The 23290-nt window shown below is 48.3% G+C and overlaps 1 protein-coding gene across 1 annotated transcript in view; it reads right to left on the reverse strand.

Moving 5' to 3' along the window:
- The window catches only part of DRC1 (dynein regulatory complex subunit 1), a 310180-nt gene that overhangs the window by 199561 nt on the left and 87329 nt on the right, over nt 1–23290 (reverse strand). The window contains exons 5-6 of the mRNA XM_029596255.1: nt 18177–18314; nt 13726–13812 (exon numbers count right to left, since the gene is read on the reverse strand). Of these exons, the coding sequence (XP_029452115.1) occupies nt 13726–13812; nt 18177–18314 (225 nt within the window). The remainder of the gene's footprint in view (nt 1–13725; nt 13813–18176; nt 18315–23290) is intronic.

A 23290-nucleotide genomic window follows, 5' to 3' on the forward strand; every position in this document is an offset into this window, starting at 1 on the left:
CGGTTTGAAGTTTTTTAAAGTTTTCCATGAGGAAAAGTTGTGGAGAATCCCACAGGACTCCTAATAACCGCGAGGCTAACTGCTTCGCGGAAAAAAGAAGACTAAAGGGAGACCCCTGTGGCAGGGAATATCATAGCATGCTGGGCATGCTCAGTAGGCACTATGGTGCCAGTCAAAAGTTTCATAGAAACTTTTACAGAAGTTTTCCGTACATAGGGCTCCATTACTGATGTCACCCATATGTGAGGACTAGCATCCTGCTTGTCCTGGGATAAAGGCATGTTTCAATAGAACCTAAATTTTTTTTATCCTGGTGATCTTTGTGGGCTATGTCCCCTCTTACATGAAAAATTGTTTTGCAGACACCCTCCAAAACCAGGGCAGCACCTAAAGAAAGAACAACCCTAGCTAAACCAAGGAATCCCTTTCCTAACACTTATAATTAATTTAGATCAGTGGAGACAAGAAAATTATTACTTACCTGCTAATTTTCGTTCCTGTAGTACCATGGATCAGTCCAGACCGTGGGTTATGTCCCCAATCCAGCAGATGGAGTCAGCCCAAAACTTCGAGGGGGCGTCACCATAAGTACTACTACCCCCTCTGCAGGAGTTCAGTATCGAGAATATCAAAGCCCGAGTAATCAGAAACCCCCTGAATTGGATCAAGTTAAAACAAGACGGCAATAATGAGCCGCTGAATTTAAAACAGAGAAACTGTACCATCCCACCAACGGATGGGAGGTCACAACTCGTGTCGATCCCCAAGGAAAGAACAATCACAAATAGTGAAACGGGGAACACGTGAGAGAAGATAGTAAGAGAAGACAAGAAGACACTACTGTATAACAGCTGAGTCAAGTCAGACCCCAAGACAGCCGAGCAGGAGTAGAACCCAAAAGCGGTGGGCGTCTGGACTGATCCATGGTACTACAGGAACGAAAATTAGCAGGTAAGTAATAATTTTCTTTTCCCTGTACGTACCTGGATCAGTCCAGACCGTGGGATGTACCCAAGCTTCCCTAACCCGGGTGGGATTCTGCGAGGCCTGCTCGTAGAACCTGTTCGCCAAAGTGTCCATGGACAGACGAGGCGAGGTGTAGTCTGTAGTGTCTCGAGAACGTGTGTAACGATTTCCAGGTGGCCGCTCTACAGATTTCCTGCGAAGACACCGATCGGCTCTCCGCCCAGGAGGCCGCCTGAGAGCGTGTAGAATGCGCCACAATACCGGGTGGAGGAGTCCGCCCCGTCCCGATGTAGGAGGCGGCAATGCCGGCCTTCAGCCATCGGGCAATCGTAGTCTTCGAGGCCTGGGATCCCTTCCGGGGACCAGACCAAAGGACGAAGAGATGGTCAGAAGTCCGAAAGTCATTCGTGGCCTCCAGGTAGATCCGCAGAGTGCGCTTGACGTCGAGGAGACGAAGAGTCCGTGGCTCAGACGAGGAGAAGGAGGGCAATTCCACCGTCTGATTCACATGGAAGGCGGACACCACCTTCGGGAGGAAGGAGGGCACAGTCCGAAGTGAAACGCCCGAATTGGTGAACCGTAGATAAGGCTCTCGACAGGACAGAGCCTGCAGTTCCGAAATACGCCGAGCGGAACATATGGCCACCAGGAACACCGTCTTGAGAGTGAGGTCCTTGATCGTCGCACTCCTCAGTGGTTCGAACGGAGGTCCGGACATGGAACGTAGGACCAAATTGAGGCTCCAAGAGGGACAAGGATCCCGCAATGGAGGCCGCAAGTGCTTGACGCCCTTGAGAAAACGGAGGATGTCCGGATGGTGTAACAAAGATCCCCCTCCCCGCAGGAGGGAGCCAAGGGCGGCCACTTGAACCCTAAGGGAGTTGTAAGCGAGCCCCTTTTTCACTCCCGCCTGTAGGAACTGGAGGATCTGCGGGACAGACGCCTCCATGGGTCTTGTGTTCCGGTCGGTACACCACAGTTCGAACACCTTCCAGACCCGCACGTAGGCCACCGACGTCGAAGTCTTCCGAGACCGCAGCAGAGTTGACACTACCGCCTCTGGGTACCCTCGTCGGCGGAGGCGGCGCCTCTCAAAAGCCAGGCCGCAAGACAGAAGAGTTCTGCCTGGTCGAAAAATACCGGTCCCTGGTGTAGGAGGCGGGGAAGATGTCCCAGCCGGATGGGTCCATCGATTACCAGGTGGAGGAGATCCGCAAACCAAGGTCGTCTTGGCCACTCTGGTGCGACGAAGATCACCGTCCCCTGATGAACTTCTATTCGTCGGAGTACTCTTCCCACCAGCGGCCACGGTGGGAACGCATATAGGAGCAGATTGGCCGGCCACGGGAGCGCGAGAGCATCTACGCCCTCCGCTCCCCTTTCTCTCCGGCGACTGAAGAAGCGAGGCGCCTTGGTGTTCTGTGCGGACGCCATGAGATCCAGGTGGGGGGAGCCCCATCGCCGGACGAGTAGTTGCATGGCCGTGTCGGAGAGCGACCACTCTCCGGGGTCCAGGAGCTGGCGACTGAGGAAGTCGGCCTGGACGTTGTCCACGCCCGCGATGTGTGAGGCCGCGAGGCGGCGCAGATTCCGTTCCACCCACTGCATCAGCATCGCTGCCTCTAGCGCGACCTGCGGACTGCGAGTGCCGCCCTGACGGTTGATGTAAGCCACCGTGGTCGCGTTGTCCGATAAGATTCTGACTTCCTGATTCCGAAGGAGTGGCAGGAAATGGAGGAGCGCCAATCTGACCGCTCTGGTCTCCAGGCGATTGATGGACCACTTCGATTCCTCCGCGGACCACGTCCCCTGCGTGGCGCTTCGGTCGCAGACGGCTCCCCAGCCGACGAGGCTGGCGTCGGTGGTCACCACCACCCAATTTGGTAGGTCGAGGGACACGCCGCGAGCCAGATTCCCCGGTACCATCCACCAGTTCAGGCTGTTCCTGGCGAACTGGGGCAGCAGAAGAATCACCTGGTAGTCCTGCGAGAGCGGTTTCCAACGGGACAGGAGAGCTCTCTGTAGAGGACGGAGGTGCGCAAAAGCCCAAGGAACCATGTCGATGGTGGAGCCCATCACCCCCAGGAGCTGAAGATAGTCCCAGGAGGTGGGAGCTGGTAATGCAGAGAATCGCTGTATATGTTCCCGTAGGGCGTGCGCCTTGTCCTGCCGTAGGAAAACCGCTCCCAGTCGGGTGTCGAAGGTCGCCCCCAAGAAATCCAAGCGCTGCGAGGGCACGAGGGAACTCTTGGAGAAGTTCACCACCCATCCTAGGGACTGCAGAAACTCTATCACCCTGGCCACCGCCGCCTGTCCATGTCGAAAGGACTTCGCTCGGATGAGCCAATCGTCCAGATAAGGATGAACTAGAATCCCCTCCTTCCGGAGGGCAGCCGCCACCACTATCATGATCTTGGTAAAGGTGCGCGGGGCCGTTGCCAATCCGAACGGAAGAGCCACAAACTGGAAATGCTGATCCAGGATCTTGAACCGTAGTAGGCAATGATGCTCCTGGCGAATGGGAATGTGAAGGTAGGCCTCCGTCAGGTCCAAGGAGGCCAGAAACTCCCCTCGATGAACCGCCGCGATCACCGAACGTAGCGTTTCCATGCGGAACCGGGCCACCCGAAGGGATCTGTTGACTTCCTTCAGGTCCAGGATGGGGCGGAAGGAACCGTCTTTCTTCGGTACGACGAAGTAGATGGAATAATGGCCCGAGCCCACCTCTCCGGAGGGTACGGGCGTAATGGCACCTATCTCCCACAATCTGTCCAGGGTCAGCTGCACCGCCCGTCGCTTGATGGCCGACCCGCAGGGAGAAAAGATGAACCGTCCCTTCGGAGGGCGGGCAAATTCCAACGCGTAGCCGTGTCCTATGGTGTCCAGAACCCACTGATCCGAGGTGATCCGTGCCCACTCCTCGTAAAAGAATGCCAGCCGTCCCCCGATCTTGGGAACGGCGGAGTGGGCGAGCTGAACATCATTGAGAGGATTTGGGCAAGGGCTGTCCCGCCGTGGGCGCGGCCCGCGCTGGGCGGCGCCCGCGAAAGGAACGGGACCATGGCTGAGCCCTGGAGGGAGGGGGCCGGGAGACCGCCGGCCTGTAACTCCTGTAGCGTCTTTGCACCCTCGCTCTGGTCCGGGAGGACGGGAACGACCTGGTAGAGCGATATCTGTCTTCCGGCAGGCGATGGACCGCGTTTTCCCCCAGCGACTTGATGATCTGGTCCAGCTCCTCTCCGAACAGGAACTTACCCCTGAAGGGCAGGGAACCCAGGCTCGACTTGGAGGACGTGTCCGCTGCCCAGTTGCGGAGCCAGAGGAGTCGGCGCGCCGCCACTACCGAGGCCATGGAGCGTGCAAGGATTCTGAATAGATCGTAGGAGGCATCGGCCCCGTATGCCACTGCGGCTTCGAGCCGATCCGCCTGGGCGGCCTCCCCGGGAGGCAGCACCTGGGAAGTGAGCAGTAGCTGTACCCAGAGAAGGCTGGCTCGCTGGGCAAGAGAGCTACACATCGCTGCCCGCAGTCCCACTGCGGAGACCTCGAAGACCCGCTTGAGGAATACTTCCAACTTGCGATCCTGCGTATCCCGCAGCGCCGCTCCACCCGTCACCGGAATGGTCGTCCTTTTCGTGACCGCCGTCACCGCGGAGTCCACCCTGGGTACCTTGATGAGATCCAGAAAATCTTCCGGCAGCGGGTACAGCCTCTCCATGGCTCTGCTGCCCTTTAGCGCAGCTTCCGGGGAATCCCATTCCCGAGTGAGAAGTTGCAGGAACGACTCGTGGATGGGAAAAGCCCGCGCCCGCGGACGAAGAGCCGCCAGGACCGGGTCCCCCTTCTTCGAAGAAGTGACGACCGAGGGCGCGACTGGAGCTGGCGGGTCCGGCGGGGGATCGAGATCCAACCCCTGAATGATTTGTGGGATTAGGTCATCCAGCTCTTCCCGCTGGAATAGTCGCAGCGTGCGTGGATCCTCTCCCTCCGAGGTCGACTCCCCTTGTCCCGAACCGGCGGGGTCCGATCCTGGGGAGACTGGGTCCGAGCCAGCCCCCCCCGAGCCCACAGGAAGCCGGGCGTTTGCGGGGAGCTGTGGGGCCCCCACGCCCCCCGGAGGGGGGGGGGCCGAGGAGAGGGACGAAGGGCGCGGTAGTTTGGGGGGCGGAGGCCCCGTGGGAGCTGCCAGCTCCTGCAGGTACGCTGTGTGCATCAGACGAATAAACTCTGGGGAGAACCCCGGCCTACTCGGGGGAATCTCCGTGGGGGAAAAACCCGGGGGGCCCTGCTCCTGTGAGTCCAGCTCCGGATCTTCCTCCGGAAGCAGGTTCGGGGGAGAATCCCCTGAAGCCTCCCCATCCCCCAGCGCTGTCCGATCTTCCTCGCGTCGCAGCGCGTGCAAAATGGCCGCCGTTCCCGCCAAGAATGGGGGAGGGGCCAGCCCACGGCGCCCGGGCAAAGCTGACAATGGAAACCGAGTGCGGGGCCCGGACGTGCCTTCCCCCCCTGGGAGGCACCTGGCACAGATGCCCTCCCTGGAGATGCGCGAGCCGGGCTCGCCGCAGGCCGAGCAACGCGACGACCGCGGCATATCCGGCGTTCAGAGGAACCACCCCCGGCTACTAAAGTCCCTCGGTGAGTCTCCGGGCGGGAGGGGGGGGGGGGCCGCGAGACGGTGCGCCGCTGCGGGGGGGCCCGGACGGCCTGCACAACCCGCGGAGAAAACAAGCGGCGCCGCGGGGGGGCCTGTCCTGGCCTCGCAACCCGCTGAAGACAAGCACCCTGCTCCCTGCAGCCCACGAGGAGCGCACAAGATGGCCGCGGGAGCGAGGAAAATTGCTGGTAGGCCGGTCACACCGGCAGTCGTAATTCAGCTAGCTGAAAATAAAAACTACAGCCCAGCAAAGCAAGAAAAACAACTTACCCCGGCAAGAACACAGGCCGTGCTGAGGAAACAAAGGAGACAGAGAGCCAGCACAAGGAAGGAGCCCCGCCTCCCCAATTAATCAATTAGTTAGTTTTTTTGTTTTTTTTTTTTAAATAAAGCACAACTTGATCCAAGACAAGACAGAGACAGAGAAGAAAAATTCCAACTAAGGGAAAAAACAGAATAGGTTACAGGAAATCAGGAGCAAGCCCAGATTCCCCTACTCGCATCTGCTGGAGTCAGAAGATACTGAACTCCTGCAGAGGGGGTAGTAGTACTTATGGTGACGCCCCCTCGAAGTTTTGGGCTGACTCCATCTGCTGGATTGGGGACATAACCCACGGTCTGGACTGATCCAGGTACGTACAGGGAATGTGGGTTAAGTACCCGGCCATCTGCTGGAGCCAGAGTTAAACTGACAGGCTGTGGGAGGCACCCTGGTACTTATGGCAGAGCCTGTCAAATCTTGCTCTGTCAGAGGGGAAGTGACGTCATCCCACCTGAATGGTCGCATGAAGCGATAGCTCCTCCACCACCCAGCCTAATCTGCTGATTAGCGGTGTCATCGGGGCCAATTTTTACCTTCTAGTACATACTAGAGGCTAGATAACGTCTGTAAATGATAAGTCGGAAGAAATCTGTGGACTTAAAATCATTTTCCTACGAACCGGGCGGCTCTAGGTTTGCGGCCTTGAGCGAAGCTGAAGACCCCGCTCCTCTCAATATGGCGGCTGTCGCCACGAGGGACGAGACAAATGGGACGGAGGTTTCTACAGCGGTTGGTGTGGGGGGACGAGCGGGACCTGCGCTTGAGCCTACGAAGGAGGATTTTAAGCTTTGGTTTCAGGAAATACAGCGGGACATAAAATCCATAAAATCAGATATGCAAGAGGCGCTGACGGAGTTCCGCACCGAGATGGGAGACCTAGGACGGCGTGTTGAGGACGTGGAAACCTTAATGGAGGGGCAAACAGTTGAGGTCTCACAGGTACGCACTGAACTGTTGGAGCTACGGGCGACCAAAGACGAGATACTTTTAAAACTTGAAGATCTTGAAAATAGATCTCGCCGAGCTAATATTCGCATTAGAGGAGTCCCGGAGCTCGATCAGTATAAAAATGTGGGGCTCGTGGTCCAGAACATTTGCCGTGAAATTTTGAAAAGCAGCTCCGCCGCGCAGGTCACGGCCGGCTCTGACATCCTAATCGACAGGGCACACAGAGCGCTCCGCGCCCCGCAAGCGAATTCTCCCAGGGATATCATTGCCTGTTTGCATAACTACGGCGTCAAGGATGTCATCATGCAAACTGCACGGAAATTGGACTCTATTCAATGGGATGGTCACTCCGTGGCGATATATAATGATTTGGCGGCAGCGACGCTTCAAAAGAGACGGGAGCTCCATGCGGTCACAGCCCTTCTTAGAAAAGAGAATCTTCGGTACCGCTGGCTATATCCGTCAGGGCTGGCCTTCACGAAGGATGGTACCACCCACTATATTAGAGCGAAAGCGGAGGCCGTGGATGTGCTGGCGGGAGCGGGACTTACTTTACATGATCGGGACCTGGAGGGCCACAAAGGGCATGGAATGGAACGCCCCCGCTGGCAGCGGGTGGGGAAGTCTGGATCTCGCCTCCGACGCAAGTCCCCGGGGCTGGAAATTGCTGCTGATAGTGTGGACTGAGCTTAGAGTGTCACTGCTTTGACTGAGACGTTACTTTTCAAGTTAACAACCACAGGAGCCCGATATGCTCTCGGCATTTCAAGGCCGGGTAGCCGGCTTCCTAATTGAGTTGTGTTCAGTGATTATGCGTAAGGCCTGCATGGCGCTGTTATATTGTTGATGATTTTCATGTTTTTGTATCATGCTGGGTGGGGGGGGGGGTGGGATGAGTTCGCTTTCTCCCGGACAGGGTCCTGCCGAGGTTATTCTGGCGGGAATGTTTGTGGGGGGGTTGGGTAGGGGTTTGTTTAGGGATTCAGGGGAGGGTGGGGGGCGGGATTGGAGGGAACGTGCTCATAGGGGGAATATTGATCATCAACGGTGGGATAAGGTTCAGGCTGGGTTCAACACGTGGTGTGGAGGTGACCTTGGTTTGGGTTTTGTGCATTTGTTTGTCTGCTATGGAGGGTTATCGGGAGAGGGCCCCTCCCCCCCCCCCCTCTTAATTAAATGATGGCTATTACGGTACTCTCTATGAATGTGAAAGGTCTTAATCATCCTTCGAAGCGCAAGAGTCTATTTCGGGAAGCTGGGACTTTGAAGGCCAATATATTGTTTATCCAGGAAACCCATCTACGCAAAAAACATGAGTATTTGTTGACTTCACCGCAGTACTCTCCAGTGCTATTAGCGGCCAGCTCGTTACAATCTAAATATGCAGGGGTGGGAATTCTACTCTCAAGGGATTTGTTGGCGCAAGTGGCCTCGGTTTATCGAGACCCGGAGGGGAGATTTTTAATAGCCTCCGTCTATATCCATCAGGTCTTATACACACTGGTGTCAGTCTATAACTCCACCTCATTACAGAGGGACGTGCTTCAACGGCTGGATGATCAATTATTAAAATCCCCATCAGGGAAGATGATTATAGGGGGGGATTTTAATCTGGTGTGTAATCCCAAGGTGGATTGTTCCCAGGGAGTGGGACATTACTCCCGGCTGGACATTGACGCTTTGCAGCGGTTTCTTAAAAAATGGCAACTTCTAGATATATGGCGGGACCGGCACCCTGGGGCCCGGGATTACTCTTTCTACTCCAAGTCCCATGATTGTTATACCAGAATTGATTATATCTTTATTGATAAGGCACTTGCGGGGATTACCATGGCTACAGATATTGGAAGTATTATCTGGTCGGATCACGCTCCTGTAACCTGGACCTTTCGTGGGGTGGGTCCAGAAACTGGTCGTCGCTTTTGGCGACTGAACGATTCCCTCCTAAAAGATACGGCTGTGGAAGCGGAGATTAGAGTAGCTATTCAGGATTATCTTGCCATAAATGATGTGGAGGGCACTACACCTGTGGTTCTCTGGGACTGCCTTAAAGCGGTAATAAGAGGCAGATTTATTGCTCTGGCAGTTCATAAGAAAAAGGAAAAAGATAAACAAAGGCAGGGTCTCAGGAATAGGCTAGCGCATGTAGAGGCTGCTCATAAGCAAAATCCCTCTAGACGTCTTTTAAAGGAACTGGGTGATCTGCGACTGCAGCTGTGCCAGGTAGACTCCGAGGAAACTGTGCATCAGCTAGATTTATTAAAACAAAAGTATTATGAGCACGGTAATAGGGCGGGGAAGCTTTTAGCTCACACCTTAAAAGCGCGAATAGCACACTCTCAAATTACCAAGATCAGACAGGCGGATGGCACTATTGTTGTAGATGAGGGGGAGATTCGCACCCACTTTAATACTTTCTTTGGGGATTTATACTCCAAAGACGATGCTGTCACAGAGGACGATATCTCCCGTTATTTAGCGGGCATTAGTCTTCCCTGTTTGGAAGGTTCGGTGGGGGAGCGCATGAGTCAGCCCATCTCCTCAGTGGAGGTACTGGCAGTTATTTCAGAGTTGAAATTGGGGAAGGCACCTGGTATCGACGGGTACACGTCTCTTTTTTATAAAAAATTTAAGGCGGAGCTGGTGGTGCCTCTAGCGAATATGTTTAACAGCCTCACTGGGGGTGCCCAATTACTGCCAGCTGCCAATGTTGCTGGGATCACCATATTGCCAAAGCCAGGGAAGGACCCGTTGTTATGTAGCTCATACCGGCCCATCTCCCTTATTAATATTGACCTCAAATTGTTAGCCAAAATTTTGGCTAATCGATTGAAGGGGGTCATTACGCTGCTAATACATGATGACCAAGCTGGTTTTATGCCAGATCGTATGGCTAGTGATAACATCCGTAAGGTGGTTAACCTGATTCATTATGCTCAGAAGCAGCGGATTCCTTCTATGTTATTTGGAGTGGACGCCGAAAAGGCGTTTGATAGAGTCCACTGGCCTTTTTTGTTTCTGGTAATGCAGAAGGTGGGTTTGGGTGGGGACTTCCTTGCCTGGGTCCAGGAACTCTATCGGCACCCAGCGGCCTGCGTTAAGGTCAATGGACGATATTCTGATGATTTTCTAGTACAAAGAGGGACTAGACAGGGGTGCCCTTTATCCCCACTACTTTTTGCCTTATATTTAGAACCTTTAGCTGCGACAATTAGGGCGGAGGATGGTATACAGGGGGTACGAGTTCGGGACGTTGAGTATAAGCTTGCGCTTTATGCCGATGATGTGCTGTTTACCTTGACGGAACCTGCACAATCCATGCAAAGCTTAATCCCGGTCCTGGAGGAATTTGGCAGGGTATCGGGCTTCAAAGTCAACAAGGATAAGTCCGAGATCTTGCCTGTCTTCCTGCCACCTCAGGCGATACCTGGTTTAAAGCAACAGTTTCCCTTCTCTTGGGCAAAACGTTCGGTGAAGTACCTGGGAGTACAGCTTAGTTCCACGTGTACTGATTTATTTGAGTTAAATTATCTGCCGCAATCCCAGAAACTGTTACAAGATTTGCGAAATTGGGATCGGGTCAATCTTACCTGGTTGGGGCGGATTGCGGCCATTAAGATGACTTTTTTACCTCGCTTAGCTTATTTTTTCCAGACATTACCATGCCTGGTTCCTCCTTCATATATCCGTGACCTTCAAGTCAAGGTTTTTTCATTTATCTGGAGGAGGCGGCCACCTCGGGTGGCTCGAAGGGTGCTTTATCAGTTTAAGGTAGATGGGGGCTTGGGAGTGCCGAATCTACTAAAATATTATGTGGCCTCTCAACTTAAGGCCATGGTCGATCTTCATAATATACATAGGCCTAAACAATGGGTCAGCCTTGAGCGGGTATGGGCATCCCCTATGGTGCTTGAAGACTTGTTTTGGGGAGCGAGGGTTCGTGCCCCCAGCTTCTCTACTCTTCCCTCCTGTTTGGTCACTACGGTGATCTTATGGCAGAGATGGAGGAAGCATTTGGTGGGTGATAGACAATATTTTTACTCCACTCGGATTCGGGGGTGTGAGGAGTTTCCCGCTGGGAGGGATCAGAGGATATTTTACGAGTGGGCGAATCAAGGCTTGAACAAGCTCGGACAATGGTGGTATGATGCTGGGATGAAGTCTTTTGAGGCTGTTGGGGATGTCTATAATTTACCCACTTCTGATAAATTTGCATATATTCAACTGAGACATTTCTTGCTTTCTAAATTAGTAAGAGCGGATATGCTTAAAGGGAAAACGCTTATTGAAGTATATTGTGATAATGCTCATGTTCTTAAAGGGGTTATTTCTAAGATATATATCCTCCTTAATGGCTCCCTGGCGGTACCACCGCAGCATCTTAAAGCTTGGGACGCTGATTTGGGCATACCTCTTACTGACCGGGAGTGGGATGAGTGTTATATTGCTAGTAGCCGCAGCTCTATCGCGGCACATTTAGTGGAAAATAGTTACAAAATGTTGTTTAGGTGGTATGTTACCCCGAGTAAATTACACAATATGGGCTTACGACAAGATGCATTATGTTGGCGATCCTGTGGCCAGGTAGGGACTTTTTACCACATGTGGTGGACGTGTCCTAAAGTGCAATTTTTATGGAAACATACCGAAAATTGGTTGAAACTTTTATTGCAGATGGATCTTCAACTTCAACCCAAGGATATGTTGTTGAGTTTTCTGAACCAACAGGTATCTACACCACATGGCTATTTTATTAGAGCGGTAGCGCTGGCGGTGAGGGGAGAAATAGCCCGTCACTGGAAGGATTCTTGTCTGCCGCCTTTTTCACAGGTCTTGCGCCGCCTGAAGGGGATTGCGCATATGGAATATTTGACGGCTTTGAGAAGAGACAAGCTAGATAATTACCACAAGACTTGGAAACTTTTTCAGCACTGGACTACATCTCACAATATTTGACATTTTGAACACGGAGTGGGTTAGGGTGGGGAAGATGGGGAGAAACAAGTATGTTCTGGTTGTATGCTTTTTACATATGTATTTATTCTACATATGGTTTTGGTTGTTTGCATTGTAAGCACATGCTTTGGTATAGTGTCAAGTGGTTGCTATTTGTTGTATGGCGTGTTCTGATAACTATACTTGATAATAAAAAGATAATTACAAAAAAAAAATCTTGCTCTGTCTCCATCTGCTGGTGCGGAGGCAAAACCCAGGAGTCTGGACTGATCCGGTACGTACAGGGAAAAAGGCATTGTGTGGCATCCGGTGGCAAAAAGTACTGCTTGGTTAAGCCTCAACACATTTGAACTATTCTCATGGAATTCTCACTCCATTAGGAGCATACCCTGCACTTCTGAATAAAGAGGAAAGGCTTCAAATGACCTACGGATTCCTTGCAGAATAGGATCCCATACTGGAATCTTCATAACCTGAAAAAATGGTATCCCAAGAGACATGACCACATGAGATATGAGAGAATTCTTTTTAACAACAGGCAGAAGACAGAGTCATTCTCATTTTCTGATGCCATCTGCTCTCCTAAGGACTGACAACTATCTGTATCCACATTTTCCTTCAGACAGAAAAAAATAGAGTACTCTCCCACAGAGTTCCCTGCTCCAAATACCATTGTGGGTAATTAGGCTCTTACTGTCACCCCATATTCAATGGCTGACATGACTAGGGCAGAGCCCTGACCCGTGATGGATGCGTGCCCCCTCACCATCTGTAAAATGCCCAAGAAAAACAAAAATTCTGGGGAGAAATCTCCCTAAGAGATTGGTCAGTGACCTGGCATAGCTTTGGAACAGATTTCCCCCAAACGGGAGAACACCATAGGTCCCCTCACCTGAGGATGCAAGGCCTCAGCTTGGGAGGAGAAACAGGCAGAAATAACCCATGGGATACATATAAAATGGCAGTCCTCTACCAAAATGGCCATGTCAGAGGAGTAAATACAAGACTACTCCGGCACCAGACTCAACTGCTACCATGTCTGTATCTAAGAGCTTGACTGCAAGCACTGCTGAACTTGTGCTGCTAGACTCAAGGGGTCTTCACAGGCTCCGACGAAGAATCATTGCTGCTGACACAAACGGGACAGTAGGAGCCGGTACCACAGAAAATGTGCCGGCTCTCACTAACTCAAATGCTGACCGAACTCCATTACAACACAGTCAGAAGCTGTGCAGAAATACTGCAAGCCTAAAGACAAGGAGGAAACTGATGATTGGAGGGTCTTGCTTCTAAACTGGCACAAAGATACCCAACCCACTGGAGATTTACCTTCCTCCAGTTGCTTGTTTCAGTAGAAATGGCTGATCTCCTCAGCTTTCTCTTTCTTTTTTTTTTAAAACTTTTAATAAGCTAGAGGGAGAAAGTGGAGGGATGAGAGACAACTTCAAACAGAAGCTCCTCCAAAGCAAAGAAAAGCTCTATCAAGCTCTCTCTGGGGCTGGGAGCCTTACACAGGGCTCGCTTAACTGAGAAGCACTAGGAGCCTGGCCCGCAGTTTGTTGTCAATAAAACAGAAAGGACTACAAATGCAGAACTGCCCAAAAATTCTCCACCAGGTCTGTCCTGCTATCTCTTGGAGACAGAGGATACTGGCTTTTTGCTAGAGCTGCACCATGGTAACCAATGTAGCAGGATGATAAGGAAGCTTTAATATACAGAATCTCTTAAACAATCAAGGCACCTTGTTATGACGCCTAGTGTCTGTAGTGCAGAAAATAGAATTATTGCAGAAAAGTTCAGCAGACAGAGCAGTTTTGCTTTCATAATGATGCCACATTTATAATAAGTGATTTACATACCTTGCTTTCTGGGCTCTTACCTCTTTATCACGACGAGCCTTCATTCCTTCTTCCCATTTCTTTTTATTCTTATCGAGCAGCTCCCGACGCTCTAATTCAAATGCTTTCTGGAAAGAATGCAACAGTAGGACCGTATTCATAGCATGTTCATAGACACTGTCTGTAAAAACTCTTTACATTTATAAATAGCAAAATATTGCAAATAATGTACATTATGCACCCACAGGGATAGGAGGAGAAAATGGCAAACCAGTGAGAGCTAATATTCTGCAGGTAGGAATAAACTTAAAAAGTATTTAGACATCATCAATTCTTAGGAGCCGTTCTGGGGCATGAAGGCTGATTCTGCTGATTTTATTCTTTATGCAAGTCTACTATATTATAATGACATTCAGGCCAATACAGTACAGTGCGCTCCGACAGAGCGCACTGTTAGCCGGCATTTGGACGCGTGTTTTGGATGCGCTAGCTTTACCCCTTATTAAGTAAGGGGTAATAGCGCGTCCAAAACGCGGATGGGAATATGAAGGTAAGGTATCACCCCATACTTTCATGAGATGTGGGCACCGGACCACAGCCCTCACTCTGATGAGCCTTTGAAGTGTGAACTCCAATGCCTGCTTCTTCTGGGGGAGTAGCAAGGGTACAGCTTGAATACATCCCGAAGAGCAGGCCGCACCGCACCACCGTCGCTCTCACGAGGCCGCACCTCCTATCTCAATGGGATGGCCCCTTTAGTGACATCATCCAGAGGTGCCCTGCAACAAGCCTTTAAAGTAAGGCCGCGACCCTAGGCACGCTCATTAGCGTCGTTCTTCTATATAGCTGCTATTGACTTTAACTCCCTACCTCCTTTCTTTTCCCTCTTTACTCCTGCCCCCCACCCCCTGCTTTGTCCCATCACCTCGTCCCGTACTCAACTCCACAACCTCACACACTCCCTTATCACCCTTTAGAACGTGCTCAGACACCCAATTCCCATTCTCAGACACCACTACTACCAATCTATCACCCGCCTACTCACTCACCCCTTTTATCACACCAGACAACTACTACCAATCATGCTCACCCCTCTCACTCAATTTATAGGCCTCACAGCCCTTACTCTAATGCTCTTCAACTCACAATCTATAGCCAAAAAAAACCCCATACTCTACGACATGCTCCTAGATGGAAAACCCGATATAAGTGCTGTCACTAAGACCTGGCTTAAGGACACGGACGCAGTCTTGCTTAATCAACTCCCCAATCACATCTACGATATTTTCTCTATTCCTAGACCCAAAAAAAGGGGAGGGAGGGCTTCTTATCGCCGCAAAAAAAGACCTAATTTCCCATACTGTCTATACCACCCCTAGATTTAAAATCGGTCTTTTTAAATCCTCCCAACTTCAGGTCTGCCTAGTCTATATCCCTCCTGGTCTCCTTGACAAAAATCCTTCCCCCCTCATTGAATTTATTGTGCTAAACATAAATATAAACACTCTCACTATCATTCTGGGAGATTTCAATATCCATATTGACTCAATACCGCTTTCCCCCTCATGCGAATCTATACTATTGTCATTCAATGCAATGGGTTTCAAGCAAATCTTAACAAACCCTACACACAAAGCTGGTCACACCTTAGACCTTATATTCACTAATAATTCTGTATCACCAGATGCTCCCACCTACACCCCAATACCCTGGTCTGATCACTTACTTATCCAAGCAAGTTTCTCAATACAAAATGCAACCCCCAAACACATTCAATATGTAACTCTATCCACTTCCGTAAACCCTGCTCCAAAGATGACCTCTCTGCTGCCCTCACCATCGACCTACATAAACTAGACATGTTCGACACCAGCACAGCTATTACTTCAAGGAACTCGCTTACTATCAATATCGCCAACAAAATATGTCCACTACAATCTAAAAAAATCAACCCCACTAACACCTCAAAAAAGCCCTGGTACACCCCTGAATTAAAAACAATGAAATGCATACTCAGAAAACTAGAAAAAAGCTGGCGCAAAGACCCCTCACCCACACAACTAGCCAAATATAAATCCTCCTTATTATTTATTTTATTTATTTAAGTTTTTTTATATACCAACATTCAGGACGATAGTCCCATCATGCTGGTTCACAAGAAACAGGGGTGTAATAATAATAAAACTTTACAATTTGAACAATAGTGCAGAAAAAGCAGTTACATATAACAAGGAAATCAATAACTTGGAGTGAGAAGGAAAATGAAGATCAGATAATTATATATAAGTATAGATAGCATTGAATAAATAACATTTATTAACGTTATTACTAGCGAAACGTGTTGATTGATGGGAGATTAAATAATGTTGGAGTTAGGAAATGCCTGCGTGAACAGCCACGTCTTGAGTTTTTTCTTGAATGTTGAGATGCTGGGTTCCATTCTAAGATCTGGGGGAATGGAGTTCCATAAAGTTGGACCTTACATAGCTATCGTGAGAAAATAGTCAAAACCAAACAAGATTTCCATACAAACAGAATCCACAACTTACAATTCAATTCCAATGCTCTCTTTACTTATGTCTCTGAATTGACCAAAATCACCCCCCGCCCATGCCCAAGGAAGATGGCAAAACTAAAAGTGATGACTTAGCTCAATTCATTCATGACAAAAAAGCAAAGATTATGACACGATTCACCACTTCCCACCTCCCCACTAAATCCATACTTCACACCCCCAACACACACTCAATACCTTTGAGACCATTGCTGCCACAGAAATTGAATCCATCTTAAAGAAAATCAAACCTGCCTCACACCCAACTGAAGCCATTCCCATTAAACACCTCCTGACCATCCCCGATATTATAGCACCTCCCATTGCCAACATCATCAACCTCTCTGAACTTTAGCCGCCTTACGGGCCCTGAAGGCCTTGTGCATTAAAAAAAAACAAAATCCGAGGTGAATGAGGAGGAAGACCCCTCCAAGTCCCCTCCGGGGCCGTCGTCTAAGGAATCATCCGCGGCCCCCTCCAAATCGGCCCCCCCTGGGAGCACTAGGCCATGGCGACAACGGAAGAGGGGAGAGCCCTCCTCCCCTAGCAGCTTTCTCTTGTGCCCTTAATGTGCTCAACATGGCCTCCGTTCCTGCGCTAAGCAGGAACGGATCTGGCGGCTGACGCGGTAAAACGGATCTATCAGGCCCCTGACGCGAATGCACCTCTCTGCCCCACGATTTCCCCGGCGCTGCGACCCCCAAGGATTCTTCTCCTCCCGATAAACAGTCCGTGCAAACACCGGCACGGGAAAGTCATGCGCGCCCGCTGCCGCAAGCTGCATGAGCAACGGGCTAAATTTAGAAGTGGCAGCGGAGAAAAGCGGCGAGAGGTAAATAAAAAAGCGATTGGGAGCTGTTCGCAGTTTGAGTCGAATCGGACGCCTAACACCATGCGAAGAGCAAGCTCGGCCTGCAGAACAGGAGAAATTAAAGCTACAGTACCTTTTTTTTTTTTTTTAATTAAACTATGAAAACCTAGGAAAACCTGTGAAAGGTCTTCTAAAGGGTGAGTGATCCGGGCTCCCCCCTGCATCACCCTCAGCCTTGGGAAGTCACAGGGTTCTCAACCCTCTGCTCCGGAGCCTCTACTACCAGGGGGAATGGTCCCACCAGGACCTGGCAACCCCCTGGGAGGCTGAAAGGTATCTTAATCTGAAAAATCTAACTTTCTCCTTTGTACCTTTTTTTTTTTTTTTTTTTTAAAGTGGGTACCTACAAGGCAAAAATCCAAACCTAAATCTGACTAACTACCAGACTAAAGGGTTGCACCTCCACCATCTGCTAGAGACAGAGAAATACTGACAGACTCTAGATGGAACCTCAGGGGTATACGACGGAGTCCATTAAAACTTCTCTGTCTCCATCTGCTGGAGAGGAGGCAAAACTCAGGAGTCTGGACTGATCCGGGTACATACAGGGAACACCCTTTGCCTTAAAAAAAAGTCTACGAAGTATGGAGATCAAGAGCAAACAAAACATAAGACAATACACAGTATAATAATATGAAAGGCAGCCTGCAGAACAAATCAAATTAGGATAGAGTTTATTACCTAATACTCTAATAGACCAGATTTGCTGGGAGAACAAGAAAGAATATTCTCCTTCTAAACCCTGCTCTTGAGAAACATCCTCAAGTGCTCTGCTTCAAAGAACACCTATAATATTCCTTTGAATTTATCTAAGCTTCTACAAGGAATTTAAGAATAAATTGGGCACCAAGGCTAAAAGAGTCTGACCAAAGTTTAGAAATGTCTCCTTTCTGTTCTCAATAGAAGCAGAAATATCAAAAAACATACTAATTTCCTGACCTAAGAAAACAATATCACATTTTTACAAAAACAGTTTCAGAATCCAGTTCCTGTTTGGCTGGTCCTGCCAGATGTTTCTTATGTCTTTATTTGCTGCTGTGGCCAGCCTTCCACTCAACCATTGTTACCTCAATTTGCAGGAGTTCTTCTCTGTAAATCTTTGTTAGATTCTTGATCTGCTCTTCCATCCTCTCGATCAACAGATCAATGTCCTCAGCCTGTTTCTTCAGGTCCTTCACATACTGGTCATCTTTTATCTTCAGCTCCTACATAAGAGAGACAGTCTGTAATAATGATAACAATCAGGTCAGAGATTAGTACAATAATGAAGCCTGAGAGGAAAGGATCACCTTGCTGGTGGCTGAAATGAAAATTTTTTTTTAAGTATTGGGGAGAAGTAAACTATTGGGGTATATTATTTATATATACCCCATTAGTTTTATATATATATATATATATATATATATATATATATATATATATATATGTGTGTGTGTGTGTGTGTGTGTGTGTGTGTAAAGAGAAGTTAGATTGTTTATTTTTAAATAGTCAGTCAGTAAGGCAACTAATAAGCAGAAGTTAGTGTGTTTGTATATTTAAAAAAAAAAGATCAGCCTTTTAACTTCACTTCACTTCACAAATTCTCCACACCTTATTGAGAGTTAATTATTCCCCTGTAGGCCACTACCAGACATATAGTGAATTCACTAATACATTTAAAGGATGCTAACTAAACAAATTTCTACTCCCAAAGCAACCTAAAACTTAACTAGGAACTGAACAAATTTGAGATGAACGCAGCAGTCCAGCAGCAAGAGGGGGGCCTCCCAGTCTTTTGCATTAAGTGTCACATGTATGATTTTTTTACCCACTGGTGAGAAGTTGTATGTGTGCATCCGATGCAAAGAGCTCCTGGCTCTCAGAGAACGAGTCCGATCTCTGGAAGCTAGAGTGGCAGACCTGGAGGAGCTGAGGCAGACAGAGAGGTATATACATGAGACATTCAGGGACAAAGTAGCCAAGTCCCAACTTCAAACTGGCAGCCCTGGTGCTGGCTTGGAGGAAGAAAGTCTCATGAAAGGACAGCATCAACCTGATGCAGCAGGAAAGGATCCTGTAGCAAGGACCTGCTCTCCAGGTGAGGCATTGTCCTTTCGCACTGAGGATGTGTCTTCAAGGGCTACTGCCCAAGAGGGAAGGGTTAGGTCAGCCGTCAGTCAGTGATTCGATTATTAGGAATGTAGGCAGCCAGGTGGCTGGTGGGCATGAGGATCGCCTGGTAACATGTCTATCTGGTGCATAGTTGGCAGACCTCATGCATCACCTGGATAGGATTTTAGAAAGTGCTGAGTAGAAGCCGGCTGTCGTGGTACATGTGGGCACCAGTGACACAGGAAAATGTGGGAGGAAGTTTCTGGAACCCAAATTTAAGCTCTTAGGTAGAAAGCTTAAATCTAGAACCTCCATGGTAGTATCTCTGAAATGCTCCCTGTTCCACGCGCAGGTCCCCAGAGGCAGGCAGGCAGAGCGTGGATGAGACGATGGTGCATGGAAGAGGGATTCAGTTTTGTAAGGAACTGGGGAACCTTTTGGGGAAGGGGGAGTCTTTTCTGAAGGGACAGGCTCCACCTTAACCAGGGTGGAACCTGACTGCTGGCGCTAAACTTTAAAAAGGAGATAGAGCAGCTTTTAAACTAGAACAAAAGGGGAAAGCCGACAGTCGTTCAGCAGCGCATGGTTCAGAGGGAGGTAACTTCAAAGGATACTAATGATGCAATAGAATTAGGGCATCCCAACAGTGAGGTTCCAATAATAAGAAAAGTAGTCCAAGTGCCTGTAACTAAAAACTCACCTGAGCTAAAATATTCTAATTTATCCCTATCAATTAAAAAGCAGAATGAAAATACAAACAAAAAACACACTTTGAAATGTTTGTATGCTAATGCCAGAAGTCTAAGAAGTAAGATGGGAGAATTAGAATGTATAGCAGTGAATGATGACATAGACTTAATTGGCATCTCAGAGACATGGTGGAAGGAGGATAACCAATGGGACAGTGCTATACTAGGGTATAAATTATATCACAATGACAGAGAGGAGCATCCGGGAAGCGGTGTGGCACTTTATGTCTGGGATGGCATAGAGTCCAACAGGATAAACATCCTGCATGAGACTAAATGCACAATCAAATCTTTATGGGTAGAAATCCCTTGGGTGCTGAGGAAGAATATAGTGATAGGAGTATACTACCGTCCACCTGGCCAAGATGGTGAGACAGACCGTGAAATGCTAAGAGAAATTATGGAAGCTAACCAAATTGGTAGTGCAGTAATAATGGGAGATTTCAATTACTCTGTATTGACTGGGTAAATGTATCATCAGGACATGCTAGAGAGATAAAGTTCCTGCAAATTGTGATAAATTGCAGGAAGACCTTGTGAGACTGGAAAATTGGGCATCCAAATGGCAGATGAAATTTAATGTGGATAAGTGCAAGGTGATGCATATAGGGAAAAATAACCCATGCTATAATTACACAATGTTGGGTTCCATATTAGGTGCTACAACCCAAGAAAGAGATCTAGGTGTCATAGTGGATAACACATTGAAATCGTCGGTGCAGTGTGCTGCGGCAGTCAAAAAAGCAAACAGAATGTTGGGAATTATTAGAAAAGGAATGATGAATAAAACGGAAAATGTTATAATGCCTCTGTATCGCTCCATGGTGAGACCGCACCTTGAATACTGTGTACAATTCTGGTCGCCGCATCTCAAAAAAGATATAATTGCGATGGAGAAGGTACAGAGAAGGGCTACCAAAATGATAAGGGGAATGGAACAACTCCCCTATGAGGAAAGACTAAAGAGGTTAGGACTTTTCAGCTTGGAGAAGAGACGACTGAGGGGGGATATGATAGAGGTGTTTAAAATCATGAGAGGTCTAGAACGGGTAGATGTGAATCGGTTATTTACTCTTTCGGATAGTAGAAAGACTAGGGGGCACTCCATGAAGTTAGCATGGGGCACATTTAAAACTAATCGGAGAAAGTTCTTTTTTACTCAACGCACAATTAAACTCTGGAATTTGTTGCCAGAGAATGTGGTTCGTGCAGTTAGTATAGCTGTGTTTAAAAAAGGATTGGATAAGTTCTTGGAGGAGAAGTCCATTACCTGCTATTAAGTTCACTTAGAGAATAGCCACTGCCATTAGGAATGGTTACATGGAATAGACTTAGTTTTTGGGTACTTGCCAGGTTCTTATGGCCTGGATTGGCCACTGTTGGAAACAGGATGCTGGGCTTGATGGACCCTTGGTCTGACCCAGTATGGCATTTTCTTATGTTCTTATGGAATAAATGAAAGTTTTACGGAACAATTGGTTCAGGAACTGACAAGAGAGGGAACAATTTTAGATCTAATTCTCAGTGGAGCATAGGATTTAGTGAGAGAGGTAACGGTAGTGGGGCTGCTTGGCAATAGTGATCATAATATGTTCAAATTTGAATTAATGACTGGAAGGGGGACAGTAAGCAAATCCATGGCTCCAGTGTTAAACTTTCAAAAGGGAAACTTTGATAAAATGAGAAAAATAGTTAGAAAAAAACTGAAAGGAGCAGCTACAAAGGTAAAATGTGTGCAAGAGGAGTGGACATTGTTAAAAAATACCATCCTAAAAGCACAGTCCAGATGTATTCCACACATTAAGAAAGGTGGAAGGAAGGCAAAACGATTACTAGCATGGTTAAAAGGTGAGGTGAAAGAGGCTATTTTAGCCAAAATATCTTCATTCAAAAATTGGAAGAAGGATCCAAGAGAAGAAAATAGGATAAAGCAGAAGCATTGGCAAGTTAATGTAAAACATTGATAAAACAGGCTAAGAGAGAATTTGAAAAGAATTTGGCCATAGAGGCAAAAACTTTCAAAAATATATCCGAAGCAGAAAGCCTGCAAGGAAGTCAGTTGGACCATTAGATGATCGAGTGGTTAAAGGGGCACTTAGAGAAGATAAGGCCATCATGGAAAGATTAAATGATTTCTTTGCTTCGGTGTTTACTGAAGAGGATGTTGGGGAGATACCCGTTCCGGAGAAGGTTTTCATGGGTAATGATTCAGATGGACTGAACCAAATCACAGTGAACCTAGAAGATGTGGTAGGCCCGATTGAAAACTGAAGAGTAGTAAATCACCTGGACCAGATGGTATACACCCCAGGGTTCTGAAGGAACTAAAAAATGAAATTTCATTTAATAAACATGTAGATAAAGGTGAACCAGTAGATGTAGTGTATTTGGATTTTCAGAAGGCATTTCATAATGTTCCTCATGAGAGGCTTCTAGGAAAAGAAAAAGTCATGGGATAGGTGGCGATGTCCATTCGTGGATTACAAAACTGGCTAAAAGACAGAAAACAGAGAGTAGGATTAAATGGACAATTTTCTGAGAGGCTGTCGGTGAGAACATTTGCAGCGTTTTCTGGCAACAGAAAATTTGGATTTACCTGCTTATTTCCATCCCTTTGTGTGCCAGCCCTGACGTCAGTAGGAGCACCGGAAGAACTCTACAAAAGGGGATTTTCTGCGGCGCGCACCCAAGGGGCGCACGCGACTTTGTCCAACTTAGTCCGAATTATCCGAATTGGCTAGGTCATTAACCTTGCATTTATTTCTACCTTCCTCACTGTTTAAGAATCAGCGTCATAGGGTCAAAAGTTTGAAATAGTCTTGGAATGCCTGCAAAGAGGAAGGGAAAGATCAGGGTGTTTCCCTCAACGCCAGTATCTTCTACCCTGACTCAATCTGAGATTAGCAAATTTTTGACGCAGCTGGAAAATCGAGGAGCTGATGATTCCATTGGAGCTGCACATAATGGAGATATGGGCGGTTCCCATGAAGAAGCGTCCCTCAGTCCGGACAGCCGTCTACCCCCATACAACGTAGTATGGACGATGGAGTGGCGCCGTTGTCGCCCAGGGAAGGGATTGTTGCAACGGAACCAGAGGGCCCACCTGTCCATAAAGCTGCTGAACCATCAATACAGCAACCCCCCCTGGTGGGGCAGGTAACATTGGATAAGATACTGGAGGCAGTAAATAGTTTAAGTCTGGTGGTAGCTAGGTTAGAAAGGAAAATTGACAATGTGACATCTGACTTTCAAAGACAATTATCAAATGTTCAAACTCAGAGTACCCAAATTTTACAAAAAATGAATGAAAATGAAAGGAACATATTGTCGTTACAAAAAGT

The sequence above is a fragment of the Rhinatrema bivittatum genome, chromosome 3, assembly GCF_901001135.1.
Source record: "Rhinatrema bivittatum chromosome 3, aRhiBiv1.1, whole genome shotgun sequence".
NCBI lineage: Eukaryota > Metazoa > Chordata > Amphibia > Gymnophiona > Rhinatrematidae > Rhinatrema > Rhinatrema bivittatum.